The sequence below is a fragment of the Choloepus didactylus genome, chromosome 6, assembly GCF_015220235.1.
Source record: "Choloepus didactylus isolate mChoDid1 chromosome 6, mChoDid1.pri, whole genome shotgun sequence".
Taxonomy (NCBI): domain Eukaryota; kingdom Metazoa; phylum Chordata; class Mammalia; order Pilosa; family Megalonychidae; genus Choloepus; species Choloepus didactylus.
This window is the reverse complement of record NC_051312.1, coordinates 110,563,234-110,575,847: the sequence shown is the minus strand read 5'-3', so window position 1 is coordinate 110,575,847 and position 12,614 is coordinate 110,563,234. Positions and strand designations below refer to the sequence as shown.

The 12,614-nt window shown below is 46.7% G+C and overlaps 1 protein-coding gene across 1 annotated transcript in view; it reads right to left on the bottom strand.

Annotated features, from left to right (window-relative positions):
• Positions 1 to 2,316: 2,316 nt before the first annotated feature.
• Positions 2,317 to 12,614, bottom strand: part of AMOTL1 (angiomotin like 1) — a 96,821-nt gene continuing 86,523 nt past the window's right edge. The window contains exons 11-12 of the mRNA XM_037841159.1: positions 10,104 to 10,379; positions 2,317 to 8,286 (exon numbers count right to left, since the gene is read on the bottom strand). Coding sequence (XP_037697087.1) covers positions 8,180 to 8,286; positions 10,104 to 10,379 — 383 coding nt within the window. The 3' untranslated portion in view covers positions 2,317 to 8,179. The remainder of the gene's footprint in view (positions 8,287 to 10,103; positions 10,380 to 12,614) is intronic.

Here is a 12,614-nt window from a genome sequence, read left to right as displayed (position 1 = left end):
CCTTCTCCCTGTGCTGCCCAAGGCTCACCGAGGCATCCTGTGTTAATAGAGAAAGCCAGGCAGGGATAAATTAGGACACATCTTACAGACAGACCAGCGGCAATGAGCCAGTCTGTCCGCCCAGTGCAGGCCTTCTGCTGGGGATGTTGCATTTTCAGTCACTCACCTACTGATACTCTTTAGAGCTATTAAAAACAAAACAAGCAAGCAAACAAACCATTGTAGTAACAAAACTAAAACTAAGGCCCAAGGCCACCATACAGTGCACGGAGAGAAGGGTGGGGACTTCAGAAGTGAGCAGGATTGGGCTCCACAGTCTCGCTTGAGGCTGTATTCACCTCTCTTGAGCCCATTTCCTCATCTGAAACGCAGGGAGGATGATGTATAATAATAACACCTACCCCTGGAGTTGCTAAGATTAAATAAATGTTTGTTCTCCCCTCCCTAAAACTGTCAGAGGGGTTAACTGAACCCCTAACTTAAAGTTATTTATTGTTAGTTCCCAACAATCAGCCTCATACTCTCTGTACACACGAGTCTCCAGGAACCTGGGAAGAGTCATTCTTCGCTAGAAATCCACACCCCATGGGAGGCTTCCTTGGCCTTCTGGGCTCCCTTTAAGCTCCAGGTTCAGTTTAATAAAAATCATATACATCTATCTCTCAATATTTTAGAAAGGGAAGAGTTTTGGGGGTGATAGGCTACTCATGAGAAGAGCTCAGGCTTACCTGGAAATGGTATTTGGGGTGTCTGCCCTCCGGGAATGGAGTAAAAGAAGCATATCAGGCACATCAGACCGGATGAAAGGGTGACAGAAACAATAAAACATAGCAACATTCTTTGATGACAGAAAACCCTTTTTATTTCAACAATGCAGAACTTTTCCTTCCTAAGAAAGGAATTTCGTGGCTCCTGACTTACTTCTCATTTGGGTCCCAACTCATGACCAGAATGAGCCCTGGCAATTTACTGAGGCATGTGTCATTCCACAGAAGCCTTGGTCCGGGATCTTGGGACAGAGACCAGCTCTCCTTGGGGACACAGTAATGTGTAGTTACCATCTGAAGAGAACTACACCCAATTGCTGGGATTGGGGATCTCTCTCCTTTGGTGTATACGGGGCTAGCAGAAAGGCCAGAACTCAGATGGAGGCCTCCTGTGAGTTGCCAGTACTGGGTCAGGGCAGGGAGATGGACTGAGTTGGTGTCACAGCTTGGAAGGGTCTCCAAGCCCTAAATGCAGCAGGTCACAGGCCTCCATGCAGTCCTGAGAGGAGGGGGCCTGGGGAGCTGCAATGGCTCGTCATTGATGCTAAATGAGTCACATTCACACAGCCAAGTTCCCTGAGGATTCCTCTGGTTAGAAGGCAAAGTGCCAAGAAGACATGAGCTTGCCATCTCCTGCCCCTGCATCTACCCACCCTTCACATGCACGTGCCCAGGCTCTGCATCAGGGGGGCCTGGGCTCAAACCCCAGCTCTGTCATCATTTCACCTTACTTGCCTGAGTTGTTTGAGCCTCAATTTCTTCATCTTTAAAATGAGGGTAATGACTAGGTTGTTGTGAGGATTGAAAGAGTTAATGCATTTAACTATTTTTATTGGGGGATTCGAAATGCACCCTTCACAATCTCCCTGAGCTCATGTTTGGGAAGCTCTGCCCCTGCTAGGAGAAATGGCAACACTGGGGCTAGGGGTGAGTGAAGAGGAAAGAAACCTCCTTTTGCACAACCAAAGAATGTCCTCAGCTGCAGCCACCCCAGGGCTGTGGGCCCCATGGGTGCGGCCTTCACTTGAGACTCTCCTGGCATTGATTGTGTTCTTCTGTCAGTTACTGAGGTTCCAATTTGCCAGGAGCCTCTTTTCTACCAAGGCACTTTTCTTTCTGTGACCCTGAGGCCCTAACAAAGCAGCTACCATCTCCAAGTCTCTTGGGCTGAGGTATTTTTGACCCCAGCCCAAACTCCAGGGTAAAGTCTGCTTGGGTCAAATCCCCGAGATAAGAGTTAAGTTTTCAGTGGTCACTGGCAGGCTCTGAATACAGAAATCCAAAAAAGAGGCCACTGCATGAAGGAAGCAGAAACTGTTCCTCCTGGGCCCACAGTCTCCCTGCATTTCCTTTTTCCTTGTTTGTCTGGAGGAGACAGGAGTGGGTGGATGCAAGCCCCAGTGGTCTGGGTGACTCATTTCCTCTTTAGAATCAAGAGCTGTGTGTTGGTGAGGGCTGAGCAGTATAAGTGTGAAAGGCCCACAGGAGGGGGAGCCGGATACTACTGGAAGCAAAATGTTATCAAGTGATGCTGCCCTGAGCAGTGAAATTAAATTAAATTAAGCAAACTTTTATTGTACATCCAGTTTAGAAGTTCTTCTCTGGGGAAGAAAAGCTACAGTGAGGGAAATAATAACCATTTTGCCATTTTATCCATTTATTATGTACAATATTAAGGCACAAGTTCAAGCAGCAAAGAATAGGAAAATCTTTGGCTGACCAACAGTGTGGGGACATGCTGTGTTCCTGGACTCCCCACTGTACACAGACCCACCTGGCTATAAGGCTCTTATACAGACCAGCAATAAGAAGATGCCAAAATGTTATAGCAGATACTAGCGTTCCCTGGAAGGACACAGAACGCTCTCCCCAAGCAGCTGACGCACACAGAGGAGGCAGAATCCCGGGCACTAGGGCTGTCACACCTCTTGGCTAACATCGGATACATGCACACGCTTGCCCTCGTTTCACAGAATTTTACACAGATTCTATAAGGGCCTCATTGAGAAGGAGGCTCCACTGTCCTTCTGCAAAGGGGAAAAACATCTTGATTCAAAGAAAACCACTGTGAATAAATCTGCATACATTCTGTTGTTGTAATAAATACTTACAGGCGTCTATATGCGAACTGAATTCTGAGCAAAATCACATGTAAGTACACCACTGGGTATCAACATTTCAGGAGCTGATGCAAGAAAATGCTGTATATGTGCTTCATTATATAGAGAACAATATTTTAATTCTGTGAAGAAGCAACGTTTCATGACAAAGAAACACCTTGGTCATAGCATAACATGATAATAACATGCACTTAAGTATAACACGGTTTTACAGAATACCTGCTGCATGTTTACACTATGAATATACACTCACAGCTGCAGTGCATGCAGAGATGTGAACATGTCCAAGGCATGGCAAGAAAACAGACTTAAAAAAACGAATCCATTAGAAGTTACATATATTATTGAATACTGTCCTCTTTTAAAGTGGTCACTTTGAGAGGTTCTCCGAGTCTGGAGACTCATCACAAAAAACATCTTGGGGATTTTTTTTTTTAAAACTAAAATGGTGTGACTGGCCTTAATTTCCCATCTGTAGTCATCCCACTGAGCTAAGAATGACTTAGGATTATTCCAAAAACTGAAATTCACCCTCAAAGGATGAGGACTTCTCAGCTCTGAGGGTAATGAACATGCCAGGTCCTGAAGGCCATTCGAATCGAGGAGTTCCCATAATGTTTCTGCAGCGGGCAGCACCGCAGGAATCGGTGTATGGGCCCGTACGTGGTGGACACCCTTTCAGGAAGAGGGGGTCAGATGAAATGCTCAGCTCTCCTGGGTCTTGAGAAAAGAAATTAGACATACACTTTACAATCCCATCTCGTATATATGCACTTACATATACAAAGTGCAAAGTCTTTATATACCACTAGGGTACTAAGTGAGGAAATGGTATCCTACTTAAAAGGAAGAGAACAGAGCCCTGCTCATTAGTTCCAGAAGTTCATTTACTGAAATGCTGACCTTTACATGCTCCCAGCTGACTAGCTTCTGGTAATTCTTAACTACTGGTCCATCTCCCATGGGGCCACACATCAGAGGCAAACCCATCAAACAGTCCTCATGCCAAATGAACACACTTTAAACACAATTACTAATAAGCAAGAAAAAACAAAAGAAAACCAACATTTATAAAGTATACACCATGGCTGCTGCAGGCTGTGGGGTGTGGAGAAGCCAATTGTGGGCTGGATACTCTGGCCAATTAAAGCTGTTACCATTTGAGAAAGTCATGGGATCCCACTTCCTATGGCCACAGCATTCTTTATCTGAGAAGTGCCAAATCCCTCAGAGAACAAAGAACATGCCCCACAGAGGAGCTGGCAAGTACCGATACCGAGCAAGACCTCGGATTTAGAGAAAGCGTTTCTGCTCAGCACAGCTCCCTGCAGTCTAAGGGTGAGCTCCATGCCTTGAAACCTTTTAACCCCAATCTATTCCTCACAGCCTCTGGGGAACCACAGCTTCCCCCAACATCCAGGCTCACACAAGTGTCTGGGACACGGAAGGTCTGCTCTGGGTTGGGAGAGGATCTCACTGCACCAGGACTCGGCAGCCACTGTGTCATGAGGACCAAACCCAGGCAAGAACAGAGGGGACATTCTGAGAGCTTCTCCCCAAGCAAAAGAGCCACTGAATTCTCTGTTACAAGTTCAGAGCTCATTTGGAGCAAATGTCTCTATATCCAATCAAATCCCAACCCTGTATAGTTCAAATTCATACATGAGTTCCACAGAGCAATCCCTGCAGGACTAAACAAAGAAGGGTGCTGCCCTGCCTGCCCTACCAACCAAAGCCCTGGGGGGACATGGCAGCCCTGCCCTGCACACAAGGCTAGAACAGACTGAATCCAACACTCACTGGCTACCAACCTCAGGGAAGAGAAAACGCTAAGGTTCTGCTCTCAATGTTTTGGAAAATAAGTGTTTTCTGGTAGTTTATCTGTACAGACCTGCAGGCAGTAAAAATTCTTACATACAGAACCATCCTCTCACCTAAAAATCTAGGATCAGAGGCCTGAGGTCCAAAGGACCTCATAGTCCACATAATAGCTTTGGCAGCACGCAGAAACTGCTGGACAACACATTCAAGGACAAAGCAGAATTACTTTGGCATTTCTTCACACAAAGCCAAAGTCTTTACTCTTCACCCTGAGACAGGATCCTCAAGTTCTCAAGTCAGATATCCCGAAAAGTTTTGAAGAAGTTCAGGCCCGTGGGCAATGCGGAAGTATTTTAAATGTATTCTGTAACCCTCCTTATAATGGAAAGGAAACATCCCTGGTGTTTATCGGCAGTTCTAGGAGTTCTGGGCTTGAGCCTCTGTTTCTTAGCCTCCAAGAGGTGTGGCAGCCGTGTGTATGTGTATGTGTGCAACATGCGTGTATCAAGTCAGAAGACAGAGAAAGCCAAGAACGATGCCATAGGAAGGTTACTAACCCCGGGTTAGAGGCAGTGCCGCCTTAAGGCACAGCTCTTCTCCCAAATCCTTGTTTCAGCTTCTAGCTTCTCCTGGCTGTGAGGCCCAAGGAAGGAACTTTCCCACCTTGAGTCCCAGCTTCCTCATCTGTGAAATAGGAATAATAAACTCTCTTCTCCCCAAGCTGGTTCGAAGGATGAATTAAAAGGTACTTACCAGAGTGCTTGCATACAATCAGTGCTAGAAAACATAGCTCTCAGTTTTCTGAAAATCAAATGAGATTATATATTGTAAACTACCCAACACTTAAGAGTGGGTGCGTAGACGATGCAATTCCCCTTTCCTTTATGCCAGCAAGGCTTCAGGAAAGCTATGAAGATGGAAGTGTTGAGGATCGTGGCTTGGCAGAAAAACTCCCATAAAAGAAGATATTCTAAAGCTATGAATTCTTTTCTCAAGGGAGAGTCCTGGCAGGTTAGGGAAGAAAAGGATTGACAAAGACCACCTGAGAAATGGTGATGTCTCCATTGGCGTTTGGACAATTAAAACATCCTGGAAACTCAGGGGGACCTGGGAGAGCAAGCCAGCCTTGAGATAAAGTGTGCCAATGGGGCGTAGTGGAGCATAAAGACGAGGGTCTGGGAGAAACTAGGCTGTAGTTCTGCTCTTACCTATTTCTATGGGACACAGCCCATGTTTGAGTCCCATACCTCAGTGGTGGGGTCGTCCAGAGTTGACCTAACCTCCTGTCTTTAGACACTTCCCTTCCTTGTCCATCCCCAACATTAACTGTAAGGCAAAATGTCTTTCATAGTTAGCTGCCATCAACAGAACCTCGTCACCTGTGAAAAGTGAGGGGGAATGGTTTGGGATGGGGATTCCTCTGCCCTCATCCCCTTCCCGATCCACAGTCAATTCCTTTCCCCCATGATGAGATCTCCTGGCCTCTCTTCCTAGACCACCAGGCAAGGGAAAGCTGCTCAGCTTCTTGGAGCCACCATTTCCCAGTCTGCACAGCATTTACTCTGACACTTACCGAGAGACTAATGGCCATGGCGTGCATGGAGAGCTAAGCATGGGGCCTGCTGAGAGTGAATGCCGGTGCAGTCAGCTCCCCCAGACTCTGCCTCACTGGAAGGTCTGGAAGGCCCCTCTGGACCAAAGCCACTGATTTCCAATCTCTCCAGCCTGTATCTCTTGCCATCCTTCTACCACCTCAATTTTGGGGAGAGTCTAACTTCATTCAGGTGACACTCCAAGGATCAACCCTAAAATACAGTACCCAAAAAAGATGTCCCAAGACGGTTGTTGTCTTCAGGGCTTCATTTAAGTGGGACTTGAGAAAGTCTCAGACCTAGGGTTTTCTTGCCCCTAAGGAAACCTGAGGAAAGGGACCTGGGCAAACAAGGTTCCAGCTGACCTGGAGGGAGAAAGGGATCAGGATCCTGCAGGAGCACCTGACGGCCTCATTAGCATCCCCCAGCACCTCCTGGATTTGCAGGGGAAGTCAGTGTCTGAGGAGTCATACGTGAAGCACCAGGGCAATGGTGCAAGAGGCCCACTACCCAACTCCCTCCTGACTCTTTCCCATAGTATTTTTGTCTTACTTCCCAAAACAAAAACCTCCAGAAACCTGACCACACTGTAAATATACTAGTCTGTTAGGTTACAAAGCCAGTTCACAGCAAAGAAAACCAGATGTGTTAACACACACACCCTAACAGTCAGGAAAACCAGCTTGCTCATCAACACAAGGAGTGCAGGCGGATATACGCATGAGCCACGAACACAAGAGTGTGAAGGTGCCCGGTGAGATTCTGGATGCTGCCAAGGAACTGTTTATAAACTGTCATCTGTTTCCTGGAGTGCAGTCCTGAAAGACTCACTCCCACAGAGCAACAGGGTAGAAATAATCAAATTCCTTGCAGGAGAGCTGATGTGAGAAAGCAAAAAGCAAGTGCCACGATCTTAATGCAAGATGTCACAGAACCCATGGAATCTTCCACCTCCTCAACACTTACCTCGTGCACAGTGAGAACGCGGTTAACAGCTGCTCCCCAACTGCTCAAACGCGGAGGAAGCAGCCATGAAGCTGGTAGGTGACTCTGTCCTACTGGTCACCACTATAAACACAGCAGGAATGAAGATGACAGCCAGATAATGCTCTAAACAATTCCATGCCTAAGGAATTCTGCCTTGTATTGTTAAAAAGAAAAAAAATTAAGGGAAAAAAGGAAAATTAGAGATTAAAGTAAAGACAGAGATGAACTGGGAGAAGTTAGGGAGGGTGAGCTCCTGCAGAAAATACTGCTGAATCCAGTAAAGCTTAAGAAACCCAATAACCTCCTGAAAATCCAAACCAAACACGTAATTAGGTAACAATCACCTTTTAAATTCCCTATCACTCGTGGACATTTCTTCTCACTGTCACACCCACACCCACTCACAGGACACCGAATGGATAGCACAAGTGATAATACATGATGCCAAAATGGGCATTAGAGATTTCTAGGAGTTTCTTCTTAAACAAAACATGCTAAGAGGCAAACAAAATGGGGGTATTCCAAGGAAAATCCATGTTGAGATTTACCTGATTATAACCAGAGAATAGGTGTACAAAGACCCTCCTCTAGAGATACGTTTTCTATACAACAAAAAATTCCATTTCCTATGCTTCCTAACTGTTTCCAAACCTACACGCATCTTCTCTCTGCCACCATGTGCAGTAAGATCCGCAGCACTCTCTTCTTTCTTCAGTCATGTAGGTTTCCTGTCTCATTTTACATTTATAAAAAGTGTTCTTATAATCTGAAATCTTTATCAGTTCATATCATTCTTGATTTCCCACCCACAACTTTCTTGGTCTTTCTTCTCCTGCTTGCCAGTCTCCTTGTTTGTCAGTGTCCTGTAGGAAACCCAACAAGGAGGACAGTGTCAGATGAGAACTTCCATCATCTCTCCATCAGGAAACTCGGGCTTGTGGAGCAAGCTGCTAACACGTCCTTTGTGCTCGGGTGATCTCACATGGCCAGGAGAGTTCTCTGAAAAACAGAGGGGAAGGCTCATTCTTTAGGAGGGCACAGGCTTGATATGTTCTCTAAAATGGAACCATTTCAAAGACCACCACTCACCAAAAAGGAGTAGGTGAGGCCATATGATCAAGCCCACAATGGAGAAAAGCTAAATGTCATAACATACACATAATGACTGGCCCTGGAATTCAGATGCAATGAAAAACCACCAGGATGGTGAAGGGAAAGGATTAAGGGGATAAAGATGACATTAGGCCTTTGAGCAGGGACCGCCTTACACCCACTCTCCCGCTACTCAAGCAATCAAAGCTATCACATGCACACTGTGAACCAGCCACATTTTCACATGTTCCCTCCTTGACTGCAAAAGTTCATCCCAAGAACTAAATCTCCAAAAAATGACAACACAGTAATTACTTGTCCATTTTGGAGGGCAAAAATAAAGAGCATCTTGGAGGAAACAGTTAATGCCCCAAACAGCCCTCCCCTCCTCAAAAGAACTCCTAAAAATGGGGCTATCCCTGGGATGATGACCAGTCCCAAGCCAAATACACCCTTTCTCTGGACACTCCTGAACCCATCACAAAGCTCATTCCTCCCAAACTCTCTTCCCTTAAACATTTTAAAACAACTCATAAACAACGGCCCAAGGGCTGTGTGAGAGGTTAACCTGCTGAGCACAGAATCTACCCCTTCTCCATCCATCAGGACTTACTCCCCTGAACCCAGAATCCCAGCTCTGTAACCGTCTTTGGGGCAGTGACCAAGTACCTGGTGTCTCTGATGTACAGTGCCCAAGGCTAGCTCCCAAACACACTGGAGGGAACCCGTGCCAGTTTGAATGTATTATGTCCCCCAAACGCCATTATCTTTGATGTAATCTTGTGTGGGCAGAACTATCAGTGTTAATTAGATTGTAATTCTTTGAGTGTTTCCATGGAATGTGCCCCACCCACCTGTGGGTGATAACTATGATGAGATATTCCCATGGGGGCATGGCCCCACCCATTCAGGGTGGGCCTTGATCAGTGGAGCCATATAAATGAGCTCACATAACAGAAGAAACTCAGTGCAGCTGAGAGTGAACTTTTGAAGAGGAGCTACAGCCAAGAGGGACATTTTGAAGAAAGGACAGGAGCTGCAGATGAGAGACAGTTTGAAGACGGCCGTTGAAAGCAGACTCTTGCTCCAGAGAAGCTGAGAGAGAACAAATATCCAAAGGGCAACTAAGAGTGACATTTTTGAGGAACTGCAGCCTAGAGAGGAACGTCCTGGGAGAAAGCCATTTTGAAACCAGAACTTTGGAGCAGACGCCAGCCACGTGCCTTCCCAGCTAACAGGTTTTCCAGATACCATTGGCCATCCTCCAGTGAAGGTACCCGGTTGCTGATGTGTTACCTTGGACACTTTATGGCCTTAAGACTGTAACTGTGTAACCAAATAAACCCCCTTTATAAAACCCAGTCCATTTCTGGTGTTTTGCATTCCAGCAGAATTAGCAAACTAGAACAGAACTGATTTCCAACATCCCTCTGAGGGTACATTTCCCCCTGTTCTGGGAAAGATTTAGTTATAAAGCATATGTTAACAGGGTAGATTCAAGCTGTGTGTTCATTTTAAATGGTAATAAATTAGGAAGGCCTCCGAAAATTTTATTCTCAGAATAATAAAGAGCACATGCAGACAAAGTGCATTAGGGTAACCATAATCATATTAAAACAATGTGAGAACTGATTGGTGCTCCAGCTCCTTCTCTGGCTCAACAAAAGACTCCCTCTCTGAAGCTAGAGAGTGTTATGATTTTCAAGAGGTGGGGAGCCACCTACCCAGCTTCTCTCCAGCCCCTTTGGCCGCTGGGTGTTTGAGGACAGGGCTGTTGGAAGGGGTAGCACTCAGCCTGCAGCGGTTGGGGAAGGAGACCATGCCAGGCCAGAAGAGCTCGGCGCTCTTGTCCGTCTGGGTGCTGCTGTCCTTGCTGCCTGTCTTGGCATGGGTGCTGCTGGCTGATACCGCAGAAGCCGTAGGTGACGGTGCTGAGGCAGGGGGGGTTGGCAGCACAGGGGTCGAGGCATGTTCGTGGTGCTCCTTCCCCAACAGCAATCCTGCGGGCAGAATGAGAACAGCTTTTAATGCCATTTTTTTTTTTTTTTTTAAAACTAGTCTTGGAAATAATTTCCTTCTTGACTGAAATGATCATTTCCTTCACTCATTCATTGATTCATACACCGATCATTTAATAAGTACTTATTATGTGCCTGGTAAAATGATAAGCACCGAGAGAATACAAAATGAAAGATCTATTCCCTCCCTGAAAAAACATAGTTTTTTTTTTTTTTTTTGGGGGGGGTTGGGGGCGGAGGTGGGGATCTGACAAGTCAACTGTATATAATATAATGTGATGAACCGTGGGATAAAATTATACACGGGTTGTATGGAAGAACAGAGAAAAGCTATCTAATAGCCAGTGCACAGAGGAGTGGATGCCTGCAAAGCTTTCTGGAGACAAGGCTGCTTCATCTAATGAGGTCTGTGAGGGCTGGCCTTAAGCAGTGGTTGTATGCTTAAGAAAAATTAAAAGGCCTCCTTGGTCCTGGATATTTTCCAGTTGGTCTGCTGCACTTGACAATATTCCACAATTCCAGCCCCACTCTTGGGAGTGGACATGGTCTCCTGCAGGCCTGGGTTCAAAAACAAGCATGCCCCCTGGTCTGGGTAATAGCTGAGCTGTACCCATTACTGTACCCATAAGAGATCCCTGCAGAGAAGAGCTGCAGAGCCAAGAAGCAGGAAGCCAGCCCTTAGCCCTCTCCTTCCCCCCTGCCCCAGAATTAGGGAGGCCGGGGTGAGGAGGGGGTGTGCTGGCTATGGAAAAAAGGAGGAAGGATGGGCCGTGGTGTCCACTCTCCTCAATATCTTGCTGCAAAGTTGGACAGGAGAGTAACTTTTTCATTTCATATGGCATACATTCAGAAAAGTCCCAGCACTCTGGAACACTAGTCTATAGCAAATGTGATGAACACAATCAAGTATTTGTCTGTCTGTCTCATCAACTACCAGCAATTCGTGAAATGTCCTTGCTGAGGCACATTCATAATGCATCTCCAAGCAGATCGACTGTCTATAGCAGTGCATCTCAAAAAGACAATGTGCTTGCCAATTGCTTGGATATCTTGTTAAAATGAAGATCCTGGTTCAGTGGGGTGGGGCCTGAGAGTCTGCATTTCTAACAAGCTCCCAGGTGAAGTGGTCCTGCTGGCCTATGGACCACACTTTGAGTCGTGAGTCTTTGTGCTGGGTGCTTCCCACACATCATCTCATTGTACATTCCACAACACTTCTGAGGTAGGTCCTCTTGTTATCCTTTCCTACAGATAAGGAAATGGAAGCTCAAAAACTAACATCTCACCCTCTTACAACTAAGACGTGCTAGGAATGGAACTCCAACCCAGCTGTGCCTGACTTCAAGTCCAACCTGTGTCTTTCTACATTACCCCACCGCCTGTAGAAACTCCCTACTCTGACAAGGTTGTTTTTGCAGGGGTGACAGGCTGAATACATACTGGCCAGTGACTCCTTACCCGGGAGCCCCTGTGCAACCAGGAAGGTATATTGTGTCACCTCCACCTTTGTGAAGAGCCCATCAGGAAAGAAATGGCAAAAGCATTTTGGGAGCTGTGCAGTGACCTGTGAATGTGTGTGTCTGCCCCTCACAGAGTGCTCCATCCCTGTTCTGAGACACGTGGACACCGAACAAGGTAGGAACCTCCACAAAAATGGGGAGAAACACCAGGGCAAGAGGGTGCAGGAACCCTCCTGCAGACCCAGGCCCTCAGCCCCCACCCTGGCTTAGACATGCCAAATGTTTGGGAGTTAGGGGCCCAGACACCAGAGAACTGCCTGCCTGGCGGGATGTCACATGCTGCTCCCGGGGAGGTTTCCATCATGGCCAAACACATTTTTAAACTCCTTAGCTATGCCTGTCTGAGCATTGCCTTCCAGGCTCTCTAACGGCAGGGAGAGTCCTCGGAAGAGTCTTTGATGATTGCAGCTGCTGTCCATACACGTCCTCTCTGAAGTGCATTTCCTTTCAGGGCTGGGGCTGCTGAAGTGACCCTGCGGAGGGACTTCAAACAGGGATTCTGCTGGGAGCCTTTGATACCCCCAACTCTGTTGGGTTTATACTCAATGCTCTTATCCCCTCTAGCACGAAGCAGCCAGGCTCCTCTGGGGTCTGGACTGAGGAAATCTGGCTCTCAGCTCCACACAGAAACAAAACACATGCTGACCCAGGAAAAGCATCAAAGAAGGGCCAGACCCCTGGAGTTGCCAGAGACCGT